Source organism: Euphorbia lathyris, chromosome 8 (assembly GCF_963576675.1).
Source record: "Euphorbia lathyris chromosome 8, ddEupLath1.1, whole genome shotgun sequence".
NCBI lineage: Eukaryota > Viridiplantae > Streptophyta > Magnoliopsida > Malpighiales > Euphorbiaceae > Euphorbia > Euphorbia lathyris.
The window spans coordinates 64,104,347-64,125,493 of NC_088917.1; the positions used below are offsets into that span (position 1 = coordinate 64,104,347).

General features: G+C 39.5%; 1 protein-coding gene across 1 annotated transcript; it reads left to right on the plus strand.

Annotated features, from left to right (window-relative positions):
- Positions 1 to 19,011: 19,011 nt before the first annotated feature.
- On the plus strand, positions 19,012 to 19,863 carry LOC136202295 (nicotianamine synthase-like). The gene has a single exon (XM_065992817.1). It carries the CDS (start codon positions 19,012 to 19,014, stop codon positions 19,861 to 19,863), a length of 852 nt encoding a protein of 283 aa, XP_065848889.1.
- Positions 19,864 to 21,147: the final 1,284 nt, after the last annotated feature.

Consider the following 21,147-nt stretch of genomic DNA (forward strand, 5'->3'; position numbering starts at 1 on the left):
TCCATGCTTATCCTCCCTTCCTCAATAATGTGGCCAAGGAATTTGATGCTCGTCTGACCAAATGCACATTTGGATAACTTAAGGAAAAGTTGATTCTCCCGCAGTTTCTGAAAAACTAGACGTAAGTGCTCCTGATGCTCCTTGAGGGTGGAACTATATATGACGATGTCGTCTAGGTAGACCACCACAAATTTGTCAAGATAGTCCCTGAATACCTGGTTCATTAAAGTACAAAAAGTCGCCGGAGCGTTTGTTAGTCCAAAGGGCATAACAAGATATTCGAAGGACCCATACCGAGTTACGCAAGCAGTTTTTGGAACATCCTCCTCCCTTACTCTGACTTGGTAATACCCGGAGCGTAGGTCGAGCTTAGTGAAGTATTTGGCTCCACTGAGTTGATCAAACAAGTCAGATATCATAGGAATGGGGTATTTGTTGCGCACCGTAATCTTATTGAGTGCTCGATAATCAACACACGGCCGCAGACTTCCATCTGCTTTCTTCTGGAACAATACCGGGGCGCCATATGGGGCCTTCGATGGCCGGATGAAACCTGCCTCCAGCAACTCATCTAGTTGTTTCCTCAACTCTGCCAACTCAGGGGGAGCCATTCGATATGGTGCTTTTGCTGGGGCCTTCGTGCCTGACAGCAGATCAATAGCATGGTCAACATCTCGTTGTGGAGGTAATGTCTGTGGCAATGTCTCTGGCATAACATCTTGGAACTCCCTCATCACCCCTTCCAATATCCGAGGGACGATGACACTACCTTCTGAGTCGTCACCTTTAGGGACAACTATATATGATTGTTCCCCCCTCTTTATACCTTTCTTGAACTGTATTGCTGAAATGCATTTCTTCCCTCGGACTGTGCTTAACGTTATCGGGACCATGCACGGATCCTGGTTCAAGAACAAAAGACAACCTGTTGACGCCATGGGTACTGCGAAACTCTGTTTCAGAAACTCCAATCCCAATACGACATCAAAGTCATCCATGGGTGCTATTGTGAACCCGATCGTCCCTGTCCAGGGTCCCAACTTGCAAGGTACATGTTGGGCTGTTCCGCTAATCGACTGAGCAGGTGAGTTCACAGCCTTAATCATTCCTGTCTCCCTCAACACATGGAGTCCTAAGCGGGAGGCTTCGGAGTCTGTTATGAAGTTGTCTGTTGCTCCGGTGTCGATCATGGCTCTCGTGTTCTTGCCATTAATTATCATCTCTACATACATGAGTCCCTTCTCTGAACTGTCTCCTGTCTCCTTTATTTGTTTTGCCAGAGCTCCCATGAATCGAAGGGATCCCATTACCGAGGGTTCAGAAGGTTCCCATTGCCTTTCCCTTACGATGCTCCCTTCTTCCTGGGTCGTAAGTAGTGAGGCCAGAGATGATCTCTTTGGGCAATCTGCTGCCTTGTGTGATCCTGTGCAGAGGAAGCATGACATCGTCCTCGGTGTATATGACTGGTTCCTTTGTGGAAGGCTTCTTTGGGTCTGTGAGTAGGGACTTTTTGTCCTAGGTGGAGGATTCCTCCTTTCTGAGTAGTTCCCCAGGTAGGGTCGACGTTCAGAGTTGTTGGCGTTCCACGGCCGTCTTTCGCTTCCGGACGAGGGGTAATTTCGATCACCTCCGCCATTCCATGGCCTGCTCCATTTGTTAGTCCTGGAGTTTGAGTCTGCTCCGACCGGAAACTTTCTCTTCATGGTGCTACTAAAATCAGCTATGCTTTCAGCTGCTGCAATTGCTGAGAGATGATCTGTGGCTCCCCTTCTGATCACCTCACTATGAACCCAAGGTTTCAACCCCTTCAAAAAGCCAAAGAACTTTTCATCCTTTTGCATGTCCGGAATTTCTAAGGTAATGGCTTGGAAGCTTCGAACATATTCTCGGATATCGCCAGTCTGACGTAGTTCGCTTAGCCTATTTCTGGCTGAGAACTGCGCATTTACAGGAGAGAATTGAGACTTCAGCTCTCGTTTGAAGTCTTCCCATGTGTTTACTGACCCTGAACTGGTCTGGTGTCTCCACCATAGCTTGGCATCCCCCTCTAAGTACATCGGTACGACTGCTAGTCGATCTGCATCGAGGCTTGTCTTTGTAGCTGTAAAATAACTCTCCACATCGAACAAGAAGTTGTCCACTTCCTTGGAGTCCCGAGTTCCTACAAAAGGTTTTGGATCTCGAATTTTGATTTTTACGGCTCCTTGATGACTTCCCCCATTTAGGGACAGAGATTCCACCTTCCTCTGTAGTTCATCCAGCTCCTGTTTGAGGGCATCAAACCCATCTCCTGTTTGATTTTGAGTTTTCTCTATACCCTCGAATAATCTTCTTTGATCTGCTTCGACATGGTTCATGGCTATTCTCAGCCTGTCTATCTCTTCTTCACCTGCAAAATGAGCATTCTCATTAATTCTGTTTGTCCCTTTTCCTCGAGCCACACCACTCTCAGGTGGTTGACCGGGAAGGGGATTGTTTTTCGCTATTACATCTCTAATAGCCTTTGCATTCGTCATCACGAACTCAAAAATTTCTGTTCGGGCAATCATTGCCCTAAAGATATCAGCATTAGCCACCACGGCTTGGAACAGTTCAATATTAGCCATCAAGGCCTCGGCCCCTGTCGGATTTATATTAGCCCTCCAGGCCTCGGCCCCTGCCGGATTTTCATTAGCCCTCAAGGCCTCAGCTCTTGCCGGATTTATATTAGTCATCACGGCCTCGGCCCCTGCCGGATTTTTATTTTCATCTCCGCCCTGGAGTTTCGACATTGCCTCTTCAAGGCTATCAATGCGTAGAAAAATTTCATTTGTATTGGCCCCCAGGCCTCCTCCATTTTCATCTTGGAGTCTTATAATGGCTTCTTCCATACGCTCGATCTGCCTGCAATTTTCTATCACTGCTATAGAAAGATTATCAAGATCGAGATCCTCAATTCGCTTTTCTATGGCATCCATGCGTTTGGCGTTTGCAATCGTCATGGTTCCTCCAAGTATCGTCAAACCGGGCTCTGATACCAAATGTCACGGGGCCTACCGTCTGGACCCGTGCGGCGCTTACTTGTCTCCCCCGAAGTAAGCCAGCCAAGGGAACTAGATCACTCTAGCTGCAAAGATCAAATGCAAGGGTTAGATAGGAACCACATGTAGTGAATATAATAGCATACATACGATAGCAACATAAGGACAAGCATCTCAATCAGGCACACACATGGATAACATATAGGACACTCAAGAAGGAACAATACGCGGATGATGTTATTCATAGATAAGCAACAGTGTTACACCACGGGTCCCACCTCATAGTAGTAGGGGGGCAACTACTAGAGATGGTAGACTACCAACAACTGAGTGACTGTCCAGTATGACAGGTCACTCCCCCCTACAGTGTTTCTTATACCAACTTGAGTCCTACTGACAATGGCTATTACAAAGCTCCATATAACACAATAGAGTAAGTCTCTCCCCATTGTTACATAGTTTGATTACAAAGATAATCCCCCCCTTACACTCCTCATGTGTTCACCAGTTCTTATATAGGTGAATATTTTTACCACTCAATGTTTTCTATCCGATGTGGGATCTAATAATCTGACTACTCATCCCACTAATTGTCTGTATCTCTTTTTCTTTCTCATTTTTCTTACTCACTATGCTTTACTCTCTCTGTCATCAACCCATCAATTTTATTAAATTATATTCATTCAGTGACCCATATTAAATGGAACTGTAAGTTTCCTTAATCATTTTTTTAATATCTTATATAAACTTCAACAGCCCACTAATCAAGCTTCTAATCCTCCTAAGACATCAATGGGTGCAAGTTCTGATACAGATGGAGTAGATAAGGTTAATATCGTCTTCTTTGTAGAAGTATTAATTAATCATTGAATGTCAATATGCATGTTCATTATTTATTTTATGTTTTTGGGATTCTAGGTTGTCTACTATTGCCTATGTGGACTTGACTATACAGACATGGAATCCTACATGACTCACCTTCGTTCAATTGATCATATGCATTTTGCAAATTTTTTTTTACTTTTTTCTATCTAATTCATGTTGGTCCAAGTTAATATTGATCTTGTGAATTTGTTCTGTACTTTTGATAATTACGTACTTTAGACTTAAAAATGATGAAAAATCCGAAGAAGGAATCACGAACATCAGTAGCAGACATGAACGCAACAATTAGGTAAATCTCAATTTTTTATCCCTTATTGCAATATTTTTAAACATTCTACTTTTTTTTTTGTCATATGCTTCATGTGATGTCTATTTAGTTGCTTTTGTGTGATGCTTTTTGATGTCATATGTAATTCGAAAGCAGATCCCATATTTGTTTAATTAGGAATGACTCTTTGTATATTCTTTCACTCTCCAAATGATTTAAGCATGAGTGAGGAGTTTTATATATCTCACAGTACTTCATTTAGGGCAATTTCAGATTGTTTCCAGTTTTGTGTTGTAAAATTTTCTTGTGTGTTCCAATTCATTGAGCCTGGTTTGTTACCAAACTATTGCATTTCCTTTAATTATTTGTAGGTTTATCAACAAGAAAATATACATGTTAAAGTTGATGAGATTATAATTAATTTTTTAATTTTTCTTTCACTTTTAATAGGAGAATAAAGAAAGAAAGAAAATGAAAATGTGATCATATACAACTGAAGGAGATTTTGTGTGAATACAGGTAAATTTATTTTAATGCTTTACCATTTCATTTTCTATATTTTATATCCACGACAATATTGTAATGTTTACATTATAGTTGAATATAATACTAATCATAATGTTAATGTTTATCATTTTGATAGGCTTTTTTTTTTTTACTTTTGGCGGACATAGGACAACTTACAATGGACTTATTGATATATGTATTTTGGTATTGTAATAATGTTATCAACTTGGTTGAATTGCATAATATTTTTTGGCCCATTTTGTAAAGTTGTATTCAATTTTTGTAAGTAATATAATTTTATTATCAATGTTATATAATTATTTTTTTTTGGTAGGAATGATATATAATTATTAGTTTTATTCCTCTATATTAATTTTGTTTTAACAATTTATTTAAATTAATTTATATTCTTAATATATATATATATATATATATATATATATATATAATATAAATTAAATATAATCCAAAAAATACTGAATTAGTGGAGAAATAATTCCCCAATAAAAGTAAGAATTTATTGGGATATAAATATATCCTCACAAAAAGTTGAGATTTTGTGAGGAAATAATTCCCCACATAAAAATGTTAATTGTGACTGTTAAAGAGGGTATATACAGCTTTGTGTTAGGTGTCTTTGGTGGTTCGAACGATATCAGTTTGGTTAATAAAACCCTCCTTGTCTTGATTCCTAAGGTTGCCAAGCCTTCTTCCTTTCTCCAGATGAGACCCATCAGTCTTTGTAATGTCTTGTATAAAGCTATTACTAAGATTGTGGCTAATAGAATCCGGAAGATCCTTCCGGATATTATCAGCCAAAATCAAGGGAGCTTTGTTCCTGGAAGACAATTGATGGATAACGTTGTTATTGCCCAAGAGGTTGTCCATTCTATGAAGATTAAGAAAGGCAAGAAAGGGATCGTGGCTCTCAAGCTGGATCTGGAGAAAGCCTATGATAGGTTGAACTGGAGCTTTCTTCTGGATAGTTTAGCTAAAGCTGGTATCCCGGAGAACTGGAGGAATTTGATTGGAAAGTGTATCTCCTCTCCTGTTTTCCAGGTTATGATCAATGGGGATATGTCGGATGAGTTCTCTCCATCCAGGGGTATTCGTCAAGGGGATCCTATGAGCCCCTTCCTTTTTGTTATTGCCATGGAAAGATTGTCTCACCTGATCCAAGAGGCAGTGAGCAAAGGGACTCTCCACCCTGTTTCCATCAACAGACATTGCCCCCCTGTTACCCATTTACTCTTTGCTGATGATGTCATGCTTTTTGTGGAGGGTAATGAGGAACAAATTAAGGCTGTGATGGATATCCTCGACTGCTTTTGTGAGGCTTCTGGCCAGAAGATTAACATCCATAAATCCCGTATGCTTTGTTCCAAGAATATGGATAATAGCTTGTGTAGAAGACTGAGTGAGATGTCTGGCATTCCCCTGACTCAATCGTTTGGGAAATACCTTGGGGTCCCTCTTCATAGTGATAGGGTGTCCAAAGCCTCTTTTAAAGACATTTTGGACAAATCTAACGGTTTGTGTGCTAACTGGAAAGCTAATTCTCTTTCCCTTGCAGGTCGCCTTACTTTAATCCAGTCTATCAACTGCGCTGCTCCAAATCACATCATGCAAGCCTGTAAGCTCCCTGAGCCGGTCCTCAACGACCTTGATAAAATTAATCGGCGTTTTCTGTGGGGAGAGTCTGGGGATGGGAGGAAGATTCACCTGGTCCCTTGGAAGGAAGCCTGCCAGCCTAAGAGCAGGGGGGGTCTTGGTATAAGGCAAGCTAAGGACAATAATAAAGTCCTGTTAATGAAGCTTCTTTGGAGAATGTGGCAATCCCCCTCCTCCCTTTGGGTTCGTCTTCTGTGCGGCAAGTATAGGAAAGATAGAATCTTTGGTGGCCCGAAGGAGAGGGTTGTCAGCTATTCCTTCCTCTGGAAAGGGCTTAGTGCTGTTTTTGCTGAGTTCTGTACGGGGATTGGCTTGGAGGTGGGTAATGGGAGATCCATTAGTTTCTGGTATGACACCTGGATTGGTGACAAACCGTTGATTGAGGTGTGCATCGCCCCTCCGTCGAATGATCTCCTCTCTTGGAGAATTGCTGATGTGGTGGACTCGGAGGGAGACTGGATCTGGTCTAAGTTCGACTCCTTTCTTAGCCTGGAGACCCTCCTTAATATTAGAGGTGTGAAGATTAGTAATCAGGAGGAGGATAAGGACAGACACTGCTGGGCCTTGACTAATAATGGTTCTTATTCTTGCAAATCGGCCTATGAAGCTTTTACCCCTAATAGGGCTGATCCTCCTTTGGAAATTTGGAAGTCCATTTGGGCCCTCAAAGTCCCCTACCGCATTAGGAGTTTCCTATGGCTGGGAGTCAAAGACAGGCTCCTCACGAATGCAGATAGACACAGAAGGCACTTGGCTGTATCTGGTGCCTGTAGCAGATGCAGCGGCCATGTGGAAACCTTGTGCCATGCTTTGAGGGATTGCCCGAATAGTAGAAAGGTTTGGGAAGGGGTCCTTCCTCACCATATCCTTCCTTCCTTTATGGGGTTCTCTGATATTGACTGGTTCTCTGAAGGCGTTAATGGGAATTTGTTGGCCAGTATGGAGCACGGGGCTATTCTCTTCGCTATTATTTGTCACCAAATGTGGAAATGGAGGAATGAAGAGTTATTTGCTGAGAAGACTGTCTTTATTCCTGACCTCCGGTTTTACTTCTCGAAAAAACTCTCTGTTATTATAAAGAGTTTTGAAGGAGAGCCCCTGGATCACCCCTCCCCGGTTAAAGAGGTCCAGTTAGTTGGTTGGAGGAAGCCCAGGGAAGGGGTTGTCAAGTTGAATACGGATGGCTCCTGCCTTAGTAATGGCAGAATTGCTGCTGGTGGAGTTCTTCGGGATGCTGGTGGCGCCTGGCTGGCTGGGTTTACCCATAACTTAGGTACGGGCTCCTCCTTTACTGCAGAGCTCTGGGGGATCTTGTCTGGCATTAAACTCGCCATTCGCATGGGTGTTAAAAGACTTTCGGTGGAGTCTGACAATTTGGAGGCTATCAACAGGATTTCGGATAGACAGGCTGTTTGTCTTAAGAGTCAGAATCTCATTAAAGCCATCTTGAGGCTTCGTCCTGCCTTCGATTCTCTTACCTTCTCCCATATTTATACGGAGCAAAACCGCGTGGCGGATCGCTTGGCAGCTGCTGGGCATGGGGGGATGTTAGGTGTTTCTACCCTTTCCGTTCCTCCTTCTTTTCTGTTACCTTCTCTTCTTGAGGATAGGATTGTGGTCAGTCTTCCTAGACTGATCCCGGGTTAGGTTTTTGTTTGTTTGTTTTTTTTTCTTCCCTTCTTACCAAAAAAAAAAATTGTGGGGAATTTAAATTCCCCCACAGATAAATAGCAACAGTAGTGGGAAATATTCCCCACAAAAAAATTTATTATTTGTGACGAATAAAATTCTCCATAGAATAGTACGAGGATTAGTGGGGATATTGTTCGCCATAAAAAAAGGGATAAGTACACAAAAAATGCATGTGGTATACACTTTTTACAAACTCGAACCTGTGGTTTTTTTTTTGCAAAGAGAGGTTTGTGCTAAACGCCGCTAGCAAACAGAGACAAAATTGACTAACAGTGTTAAAATTCAAAGAGAAAAGAGTTAATTTGGTCATTATATTTATTTATTTTATAAATTAACCCCCCTAATTATCACAAATAAACCCCAAAATAAAAAAAACCATATTCTCCATCTCTTTTTAATTTTTGATTTTCATTCTTCTTTCTCTCTCTTCTCTCTCTCCTCTCTTCTTCTTCTTCTTCTTCTTCTTCTTCCTCCTCCTCATCTCCTCTTCTTCTTTTTCTTTTTTTTTAATTTTGATTCCATTCCAGAATTTCTAGAAAATTCCAGAAATTCTGGAAAATTTCCAGAATTCTGGAAAAATTTCTGAATTCTGGAAAATTCCAGAATTCTAGAGAACATCTGAAATCCAGACGTTCATCACGTCTGGATTTCAGACGTTCTGAAATTCCATTAGAAGAAGAGAAGAGAGGAGGAGGAAGAAAAGAAGAGAGAGAGGAAGAAGAAGAAGAAGAAGAAGAAGAAGAAAGAAGAAGAAAGAAGAAGAAGAAAAGGAGAGGAAGAGGAAGAAGAAGAAGAAGAAGAAGAACAGAGAGAGAGAGAGAGAGAGAGAAAGAAGAATGAAAATCAAAAATTAAAAAGGGATGGAGAAGATGGTATTTTTTATTTTTATTTTTGATTTTGAGGTTTATTTGTGATGATTAGATAATTAGGGGGTTAATTTATAAAATATATAAATATAAGGACTAAATTAACTCTTTTCTCTTTGAATTTTAACATCGTTAGTCAATTTTGCCTTTGTTTGCTAACGGCGTTTAGCACAGACCTCTCTTTTCAAAAAAAAAAAAAAAAACATAGGTCCGAGTTTGTAAAAAGTGTATACCACATGCATTTTTTGTGTACTTATCCCTAAAAAAAGTTTAGTGTGGCGCTCGAATAAATCGCCACAAACAAAATGCATTTTGTGGAGACATTCTATTCCGCCACAATTGTGTGTCTATGTGACGAATCAAATATTCGCCACAATTGCCTTTAACGTCGGTCTAACAGTGGCGATTCTGTGGTGAATTATTTTTCGCCACAAAAATCCTTTAGTGGCAAAATTTTGACATTATGTGGGGAAAAATTTCCCCACAAAAAACCTGTTTCCTTGTAGTGTACAACCAGTTCATCGATAGTAATAGTAATTCTACTAAAACTCAAACTGTTTCATTGTATAGAACATATAGAGGCTTGACAGCTCCGTTAACATTTTTTATCAGTTGTTTTAGTAACTAGCGCTTTTCTGCTCTTTTCTTTTAAAGATTTCTGCTCCTTTTATAGATTCACCTATCAAGTTTTTATTATTTTCTTCATATAATAAATAATAAAATTAATTAAAATATACAAGTAAAGGTGTTGTAAATGCAATACTTTTTGACCCTAAATTGGGCCAACGATAAATGTTTATTGATGGTAAATGCATTTGAAAGTATATATGTAAAAAAGTAATTATATCTTATTTTGTCCAATAAAATAATTTACTTAGATTATACTTGTCGAAATTCCAAGTAGCTTGTCCATCCAGTTTGACTTTATTTCAAATTTAGTGCACTCAGAATATATAATCATTAATGTATTTTGTGTCAATTTTGGTCAAAATTTTTATATGTGCAATCGTATAGATTCATTTAATTTGATAGTGTGCCTGAATTCATCATATGACCAATAAATCATAAGCAGACTGTAACAAAGTAATTATAATCACTCACATGGAATGAATATCTCGTATGAATGTAACAAGAATCTAATGGTAACTTTACGTGATCTCTTGCAAACGAATATAGATGTTTAGCATGAGACACGGGTCTGTACCTTTATCTGTTGCTAAAACATTTCTTGATTCTCTAGTAAACTGATAAGTTTCAAATGAGCAGTACCATACTCCCTCATTTGGATATGATAGTACACTTCTCAACTTCACAAATCAAATGGTCGATGATATCCTCTCTTTTGTTGGAGAATAGCAATGCTCTCACTTCATACATCCGCAACATCATTCATAACATATCCAACTGAACTCATGAATCCTCAACATGATTCATAACATATCCAACTGAACTCATGCTTGGTATCCTGTCATTGGCCCTTTAGGAAAATGATCTAAGTATATTGTGTCCCATTTAGGCCCTATAATGATTTCATGTCTAAAGAGTCCACTATAAGCGTTACATGAGACATAACTATGACACATGACCATTTGGTGTTCTCATAAGCTAATCGATCCGGTGCTTACTATTTTATAAGCCCATTTTCCATTGTTCTGACATCCATTGTTTGCAACCAGTGAAGCATCATCACAACTAATGTATATACTAGTCTTTTGTTCATTATCATTCCCACGATAACAATAGACTAGAAATGCTTTAGTATACTATCTTATTCCCCACTGGGTGTTGAACATTCCAAACATGTACATATATACTAAGATACTTTATTAAGTTAATTTTGCACCATATAAAACAAATGATAATCCCTTATTATAAATAATAATAAAAAATACAACATTTTGAGATCAGTACATATCTTCCACGAATGTTCTAAACACTTTGCATTTTAACTGACAAATTTGCTAATTACGAGCTTCATACTTGCTATTTCTCCAGACATAATCAAACTATTGATGTTCTTACTAAACTTTTTTCCAAGACAACCTTCCAATTTTTTCAGACAATCTGATGGTTTTTTGCCCATAAACTAGTGATATAATGTTTGTACCTATATTATGTTGATATTGATTTTGTGCTTTGAATTATTCTGGATATAGTTTGAATTGAAATTACTGTAATCCTATCGTTGTGAGGCTAATTACAATCAAATCAACTCATAAATAGTAATTCAATTGAAACTCAAAGTAAGGGCGCGTTTGACATTGCTTTTCTAGATGCTAAAAATAGATTTTCCACCTAATGCTAAGAAAGCTGCTTTGAGGAAAAGCTACATTTTATATCTTTTGGAGAAAGTAGATGTCACAACTTATCAAGAAAACTGGTATTTTTCCTACAACACTTATTAGTTTTTTCCTACAACACTTTCCCCACAACAGGTTATATTGGCTATAATAATGGCAAACTATCTCTAAAATACTTTTCATCATTTCTCGTAGAAACATGGTCAAAGACTTATAGCAATTAGAAAGTCTAGAAATAATTCATTTAGAAGAGACAAATTGATACTAACCTGAATACTATAACATAGTCATTGCTTTGGAGATTATTGGAATAATTCTGATAGTAATAATTAAAATAATATGTTTTTTTTGTAGCTTCGGAAGGGCTACGTCCAGAACAGCAAACCAGAACAGCAAAAAAGAAGAAGAAGAAAAAAAACTAACAGAAAACTCTTCGGGGAAAGTTAGCACCACTTATATGAGCGAGAAGGAGATTTTGAAGGTCTCCATGTGGTTCACCATACTCGCGATGCTTTAAGGAAAGATTTTTTTGCGAAATTCGACATTCAATCAAATGTTATGTTACCCTCGCTCGAAAGAATTGGTGATGAGGGTATCTTGTGCTCGTGCGTGGGTCGAGAGATAAAACCCGTGGAGTGTGAGTCTGGAGCCAAGGAGGGAGGAAGAAAACCACGCGGAGGGGTGATCACTAATGCCTTCCACGCGGAGTGTGTTATAAGACAAGCGGAGCGTGAGTTTAATGCCAAGAGGGGAGGAAGAGAACTACCCATAGAGGAGGCCACTAATCTAGTCCACGCAAAGCATGTTATAAGACAAGCGGAGCATGGAGGGATGGTTCGAGAAGGGGATGAAGATGCAGCTGACGGGGACCAATTTCAGAGGCCCACTCACGCGGAGCGTCCTTCAAGCCACGCAGAGCGTGAGATAGTTAAAGCAGTCTTCAACGCCAAGCAAAAAAGAGGGGGAAGAATATGGTTAAACTTTATCCATTTGACTGCCTTGCCCTTGCCTCTTTCTATTTCCCTAATTCATTCCTTAATTTACTCCTTAATTGCCTCTTTCTATTTCCTTAGTTTAAATCCTTACTCTTTCTAAATTCCTAAGTTGCCCCTACTCTTATCCATGTTTGTAACCCTAGTTAGGGGCTTATTTAGTCTTTATCTTTACCCTTTTATTAATTAAGTAGTTACCTTTTTGTATAATTGTTTAGGTTTGTTTTAGGGTTTTGAGATGATATAAATACATCTCTTTCTTTGTAATTAGACAACTTTTTATCAGTCAATTTTATTATTTTCTTCATTGAAGCTTGGTAGGGTTTTTAACCTTCAACAATGGGGGATCTTTGATTTCCTACAGATTTTAGGCCGTAAAACCGGGATTCACTCCTTCAAGTTCAGCTTGAGAAGAAACATCTTTGTTAGTTTACGATCAAAACTAACTCGTCTCGAATTAATCTGTATCATTTGGTATCAGAGCCGGTCGTTTTCCTAAACGAGGACTTCTTTCAACCATGATTACACCAATTGAACTCCAAGCCATCAAAGAGCGTATCGCAGCCAAGACCATGGAGATAGAGCTTGAGTATGACGAGACCATGAGAGAACTTGGAGCAAGAAGAGATGGATAGACTCCAAAGGGTACCCGGAATAGTAGGAGACGACAACGTCGAGCCCAGCGGAAAAAGGATGAGGAAACCTCTCTTTTGCATCCTCAAGGTTCATCCCAAACCTTTCCTCCATTATACAAGAAAGAGTTAAACCCAACATTGTCAAATTCTCATTTGTAAGTTAAGGATGAATTTATTTCTAGTGAGGGGTTGGATGTTGGTGATGTTATTTGTGAATTAGATTCTCATTTGGGGTTATTTGATAATGATGTTGTGAATGAGAATGTGGATTTATGTGTGGAGGAGGAAGAAGGAGTGTTGGTAGGTGAGGATGTTGGGGAAAACAATGTAGCAAGTGATGCTCCCCAAGTGTTTGATGAAATGCCCCTTAGGCATAAACATATATGTATGCTTAAGGACATTGTGGATATTTGCCTTGAAGAGGGGGAGAATGAGTTTGGGCTTATTAATCTCTTTGGGAAGCATGATGAAATTAGTGTATATATGGAGATTGATAGCTATGGAGATGGGAGAGATGTTGGTGGTTCTACCATATTGGGTTGTAGCATGTCTTTTGAGTCGGGTGACTTGGCATGTGAATTAGTTGGTTCGAATTATGAAGAGGAGTGAGAGGAAACGAAAGGTCATGGGAAAATATGGTTCGTGGACGAAGAGGGAAATGAATTTGAGTACGAACATAAAGAAGGAGTTAGTAGAGGAGATTGATGAAGAGGAGAACCAATCCGAGAATGAGCTAGAAAGAAATGTTGAACATGATTATTATGAAGGAAAATTCGAGGATGAGGTTGAAGAGAGAGAGAGAGAGAGAGCGCTTCCGAAGAAGAAATATGTGAGGATGGTGAATTCTATCATCGTGCAAATGAATTTGATTATGATGAAGATGGTAGAGCTTACTATGAGGAGGATGAACGTCGAAGGATTGAGTGGAACCAATATAGGGCCGCTTATGAGGATGACGAAGATGGGGTCTACTATGATGAGAGTGAGTGAGTGTTTTAGGATCGACATGAGACTCCTTATGAAGATGAGGAAGGTAGATTCCATTGTAATGATGAATTGGAGGATGTTGAACGGGATCATAATAAGGATAACTATGAGTATGATGGGAGTAGGTTCCATCATGAAGATGAGTCGGAAAGTGTTGAGTGGAGCCAAAGTGAAGGCACCTATGAAGTTGATGATGATGGCAATGAACATAATGTGTATTTGGTGACGAGGGTGCCAATGCCTAGTGAGGAGGAGCATAGCCAATGTCATCGATTATTTAGAACTCAATGCTTATTTCTTGGGAAGAAGTGTGAGATGGTGATTGACGGAGGAAGCCAAGTAAATATCATTAGTCGGTCTGATATGAGTAAGTTTGGGTTGGTTCCCGAACCACATCCTAGACCTTACCACCTTGGTTGGGTCAACGAGGTGGAAAAACTTCAAGTTACTCATTGGTGTAAGGTTCCTTTCACTATTGGAGCTTATGGGGATGAAGCTATGTGTGATGTTGTGGAGATGGATGCTTGTGATGTGCTACTTGGTAGGCCATGGCAATTTGATTGTGATGCCTCACATGCGAAAATAAGCAACACCTACACCATACACAAAGGCGGAGTCTGATACATCCGTACACCTTTGAAGAGTTCTCCTAGTAAGAAAACGAAGTCCACTTTGGGAGTTTGTCCAACTCGGGAGTTGAATGTGAATGGGTGCATTAGTGGAACGGGTGAGACATTGAATCATCTTGACTTGGGTTCCATGGGTGAGTTAACTAGCCTCTGTCCTAATGGAGTCAAATCCAAAGGGGAGCATGAGGTTGAGAAGGAGGATAGCAAAGTTGGAAGTAAGAAAGTTGAGCCGATGTTTGAGCGTGACAAACCTATGTATTTCAACGAGCCACCTAAAGGGTTTCCTAAAGGGCTTCCACCTTTGAGAAAGCTACCACTAGACATAGCATGGGATCCGGGAGATAGTGCACCTAGTCCTACATATGGTGAGTTGAGCTCTAAAGAGGAGGATGAAGGTTACTCTATGGTGCCTATTGATAGCACCGAGATGCCTAACACATGCCACACACAAAAGGATCAAGTCACTCACTTGGTAAAATCTGAACTTATTCTTTTGTGTTTTGTTGAAATATATGTGTTGGAATCTTGGATGTATATGTTGAGGGAGAACCTTTCCTATGATGAGCCCATGAGGGGTGAATTTGCTGTGAAGGATGTGAGCTTGATTGAATATTTGTTGGTTGGGAACGGCTTCCCGGGGAATATAGAGAAGATGGGAGGAGGTCAAGACTTGGTAAATTTGGAACTCCTTATTTTGTGCTTTATTGACATGCATGTGTGGGGGTATATGTGGTGCTTGTTGAGGAAGCATCAACCCTATGAGGAATCAATGAGAAGCGATCTTGTGGTGAAGAGAGTGGGATTTATGAAGTATTTGATGAATGGGGATGGCCGCCCGCGAAATATTAAGAAGATAGAAGAAATTCAAGACTTGGGGAATAATGGCCAAGTTAGTAAAGTAGCAAGTCTTGAAGTTCTGGGATTGTTAACCCAAGGTGAGGGAGGAGCTAATCTAAGTGGGCTTGAGTTCACTATGAAGTGGGTTGACAAGTATCGTCGGGATATTCCGTTTGATGTGGGCCATGGGCAAGGAGAGATTGAGCACCATAGCCGGGTTAGTGGCATGAATGATAGCAAAGTCCGGGCCTATTCAATTCAAAATCATGTTTGAGTTATGAAGAGTACTCAAGGGATCGCTCCAATTTGGGTTGATATATGGCACCGGGAGATTCCATTTAAGGTCGGCTATGAGCGAGTGGAAGTTGAGTCTAGCATCCGGGTTGATGCCATGAGGTACATAGAGGTTAGGGCATATTCGACTCAAGGCCATGTTGGGGCTTTGAAGAGTATTTGTGGGATTGAGCCCAGTGTTCAAAAAATCAGCTAAGGCGGCCGCCTAGGTGGAGATTTTTAGAACACCGTCCCGATTTTCACTAATTGGGCGGCATAAATTGGTTGACCGATTTTTGACCGCCTAGGCGGTCCTAGGCGGCTCCCAGGCGGCTTTTTTTGAAAAAATTGGTCCTCAAATTTTATGTCAACTTTTTTAATTATAAAAAATATTAAATAACAAAAAAATAAAAAAAAACCTAAACTATTAAATTTATTTTTAAGAATATTAATTTTATTTTGACACATTTTGTTATAAATATTTTTTTATTGATCTATTTGTTATTTTTTTAAGGACATTAATATAAATAATATTAAAATATGTGTGTTTTTCTATCCTAAATATTTTATATTATTATTTTTACATAGGAAAATTCATATATTAATGGTATTTATATAATATTTTATTTAATAATAAATAAATAAATATAAAAAATACAAATCTGATTAATTAGTAAGAGTCCTCTCCATCCGACTAGCGCCTAGCGTCTTTTAGAACCTTGATTGATCCTAATTGGGTTGATACATGTCGTCAGGACCTTCAATTTGAGGTAGGCCAAGAGCGAAAGAAGATTGTGTTGATTCCTCAAGTTCGTGATAGGGAGATCAAGAGTATCCAAAGGTGGTCCGTTCAACGAAATGAGGGGCGTTGGAAGACCGTCCAAGCATTTGTTGGGAAGTGGTTTGACAAGCTTCGCCAAGACATACCATTCGATGTCGGTAGAGATTGGGGGATGAGTACCACAGAAGATGAAGTCCAGGGTGAGACACAAGTTGAGATGTGGGGAGAGTTCATGAAGAGAAGGAGAATCTGACAATATATGGAGCAGATAACACCTACCGAGCACCATCTTTGTTCTATAACCGAGTTACGGACCAACTCTTTTGAAGAAGAGGAGTATGATGAGGGCATCTTGTGCTCGTGCGTGGGGCGAGAGATAGAACCCGTGGAGTGTGAGTCCGGAGCCAAGGAGGGAGGAAGAAAACCACGCGGAGGGGTGATCACTAACGCCTTCCATGCGGAGTGTGTTATAAGACAAGCAGAGCGTGAGTTAATGCCAAGAGGGGAGGAAGAGAACCAGACGTAGAGGAGACCACTAATCTAGTGCACACAGAGTGTGTTATGAGACAAGCGGAGCGTGGAGGGATGGTTCGAGAAGGGGATGAAGACGCAGCTGACGGGGACCAATTTTAGAGGGCCCCTCACGTGGAGCGTCCTTCAAGGCACGCAGAGCCTGAGATAGTTAAAGCAGTCTTCAACGCCAAGCAAAGAAGATGGGGAAGAATATGGTTAAACTTTATCCATTTGACTGCCTTGCCCTTGCTTCTTTCTATTTCCCTAATTCATTCTTAATTGTCTCTTTCTATTTCCTTAATTTACTCCTTAATTGTCTCTTTCTATTTCCTTAATTTATTCCTTAATTTACTCCTTAATTGCCTCTTTCTATTTCATTAGTTTAAATCCTTACTCTTTCTAAATTCCTAAGTTGCCCCTACTCTTATCCATGTTTGTAACCCTAGTTAGGGGCTTATTTAGTCTTTATCTTTACCCTTTTATTAATTAAGTAGTTACCCTTTTGTGTAATTGTTTAGGTTTGTTTTAGGGTTTTGAGATGATGTAAATACATCTTTTTCTTTGTAATTAGACAACTTTTTATCAATCAATTTTATTATCTTCTTCATTGAAGCTTGTTAGGGTTTTTAACCTTCAACAATGAGAGATCTTTGATTTCCTACGGATTTTAGGCCGTAAAACCGAGATTCACTTCTCCAAGTTCAGCTTGAGAAGAAACATCTTTGTTAGTTTACGATTAAAACTAACTCGTCCCGAATTAATCTGTATCAATGGATTAAACTAATATTATTAATTAATTCTGAATTTATAGAATTATCTTGTTGACTTTCTTTTATATATATAAACTTCAACTATGGAAAGAATCAATGAGAAGGAATTGGTTGCTTTCACACTATTAATATATTCTTGTTATATATATTGATCAATCGAAAGATCCTTTTTGAATGGTCATGTTCCCACCACACTCAATTAACACATTTTTTTTATAACCTTAATCAACACATTAACATGGATTAGTATGTTTGTTTGGTTACACGTGGATTAGTGTTTTAACTTTGTTTATTTTATTCCACATGTCCAACCTAATTAAATTTTCTTTTCTTTAGGCGGTATAAATATCATAATTTTTGTTTTTAAGTTATAAAACACCGATACTTCTAAGAGGTCAATGTACGCGTATCCGATATTTCGAGGATATGGATACAACATGATACGTACCAGATACGGCTAGACAATATCTCCTTTTTTCTTTTTCTTTTTTAATTAGGAGATATACAAGGATACACTGGAGATACGCGGAGATCAGGGACGAATATAAAGTGAGGTAAATTGGGGCACTTGCCCCCCACTGAGATCTAGGAAGAAAAAAATACCACATTTTCCGTACCTGTATACCCGTATACCTGTATCAGTATGCGTATCCTTATGGGTACTTCATAGGTTTTTAGCTACAAAAAGTTTAGGTAAGTATCCACTCTCAAGTCGCAAAGATTTAGGCAAATAACACATCTCAATAAAAATTTACATTAAAAATTATTATTAACTGATTGGTGAATTGAATCCCAAAGTTTGTGGGCTATTGACAACGATATGGATAAACTTGCCTTTGAAACAGATGCTAAATTGAAGACTCTAAGCAATTAATGTTAGATAAAGCATTTAAAATGGATTTTGTCGCTCGTTTAACGAATAGAGCAGCTCATTTGGTAGCTTGAAACGCTCTTTCTTATACTAGGTGTTTAATTTTTATGATTTTTCAGAATAGCTTGCACCTGTAGTTTATGAAGATACTATTTTTCTGTTAAAAAAATAGTATAGGGTTCTGGCCAACCTTCTAGCTATTAATATTATTTGAAACTAAAACAAGTTAAATTTAAGCTTATAATAATCATATGTAGCAATACTATTTTATATTCTACGTATTTAAATGGATCTGATGGCATGAAACACCCTGCTTCACCTAATTATTGCCTGATACAGAATTGTAGTTATTATATATTTTTTTTCTAAATCCTCACAGTTTTCTTAGTGCAAAATGAAGCTGCATATACTGCTATAAATACGTCTATAGCAAACAATGCCAACACAAGCACCAACACAAATTAATCTTATTACAATATTGCATAGTATTTTTTTTTATCAACATCAATCATCAATGGCTTCTTTACAAAACACCAACATTGAAACCCAAATTCCAGCTGAGCATCTCATAGCTCACATCAAGCAAGTATACGATGGCATATCGAAACTTGATTCTTTAAGGCCTTCAAAGCAGGTTAATAGCCTCTTTTCACACCTTGTAAAACTATGTATTCTACCTTCATCCTTAAACATCAACTCCTTGTCCCATGAGGAACAAGAAATGCGAAAAACGCTCATCGATCTCGCCGGTCGTGCTGAAGCTCTTCTGGAGCTTGAATTTGCATCCTTGTTGATCAAAACTCCTCAACCCATGAACAATCTTAATCTGTTCCCATACTATGGGAACTATGTGAAGTTAGCACACATGGAATACAGAATCCTAGCTGAAAATGGGGTTTTGAAGCCTAATAAAGTAGCCTTTGTGGGTTCAGGTCCAATGCCTTTAACTTCTTTTGTAATGGCTACACATCATCTTAAATCATCTCATTTTGATAACTATGACATTGATGAGGTAGCCAATGATGTGGCTAGACAAATTGTGAATTCAGATGATGATCTAGAGAAGAGAATGAAGTTTGTGACATGTGATATAATGGAAGTGAAAGACAAGCTGAAAGAATATGATTGCATATTCTTGGCAGCCTTGGTTGGGATGAGCAAAGAAGAGAAAGTTAAGATTATTGAACACATAAGGAAATATATGAAAGAGGGTGGTGTTTTACTTGTGAGAAGTGCAGATGGAGCTAGAGCTTTTCTTTACCCATGTATTGATGAGAAGGACTTAGCTGGATTTCAGCTTCTTTCCATCTTTCATCCTAAAAATGATGTGATCAATTCGGTTGTTCTTGTTCGGAAGCCTATCTGATAACTTGCTGGATCCGATTAGATGATCTCCACCGTAGTTACCTGCAAAACAGAACCGGAGACAGGATCTCCGGGAAAACTCTCCGACGATCAAGTCAGTTTTTGTAGGAGGGTTGGTAAATTGATAATAGTATTGCTGGAAAAATATGAAAACGTACCTCCCCCTCTGGCCTTATGGCTTTTTATAAGTGTTCTGAAGTAACCGCCGAGGGCGGTTACTCCTTCTAGGCCACGTCCCTTACGTGGCAACAAACGTGTTTGAGTGGGAGTTTTAATGCTCCGTTTAGGATGTCGGGGTGGTTATTCGCTTTACCCGCTCCCTTTATTCGGAGCCCGTTTGATCTTGGACCATGGGTCTAAGTGTAGATTGGGCCCGTGTTTATGATTCGGCCCGTTTTGGCTTCGCGGATCATCACATGCCTCCCCTTTAGTTTGGCAAGAGCCCTTTAGGGTCTTTTCACATGTTATAGGGGACTCTTCGTCTTTGTCTGGATATTCGAAAGTTGTTCTTTCAAAATTCGAAAGTTGTTCTTTCCTTCTCCTGTCATTTCTTCTCTGGCGTCAACTCCTTAGTGTTCGTTCTTCTCTGTATTCTTTCCCACATGTAAGTTTTCCTTTCCGTTACTTGTAATTCATTCGGCTCTTTACTTCTGTTCATTTTTCTTCATCAATATGTCGAACCTTGACCTCGATTTCACACCGTTCGACGAAAATTACGTCCGCGAGGTGTCTCATGAGGTCGATGAGATGGTTGATGAAGCTTCAACCAGCTCTCCTGGGTCTGATTCACATCCCGCCGACTTCCTCCATCTAGCGAATACAACCGATGAGGGTCTAGGTTTTGACCCTAAGAAGTTGATTCCGCCACCTGTCCCAACCCCCCGTTTATTACCGAAGAAGGACCGGTCAGGAAGCCTAGTTTGTCGCGAGACAATTGATGATTTGCGGGAGCAGTATCCTTGACTGCAAGGTCTCGAGACCATCATTCCCGGGGAGGATAGAGGACCGGACGACTACCCAAAGGGGTATTTCACCATTTTCGTCGCCCAGATTATCTGTGGTTTCACGTATCCGCTGGCGGATGAGATTGCTTCCGTCCTGGGCGGTTACGAAATCGCACCCGGTCAATTGCATCCCAATGGATGGGCCGACTTAACTCTGGATAAATTTCTGGCGGATTGTTTGGAGGTTCCCTTCTCGCTCAAAATTTTCTCCAAGCTTCATCATTTCAAGAGTTCGGTGGGGTATTTCACTTTCATCCGTCAGAGCGGTTACTATGGTTTCG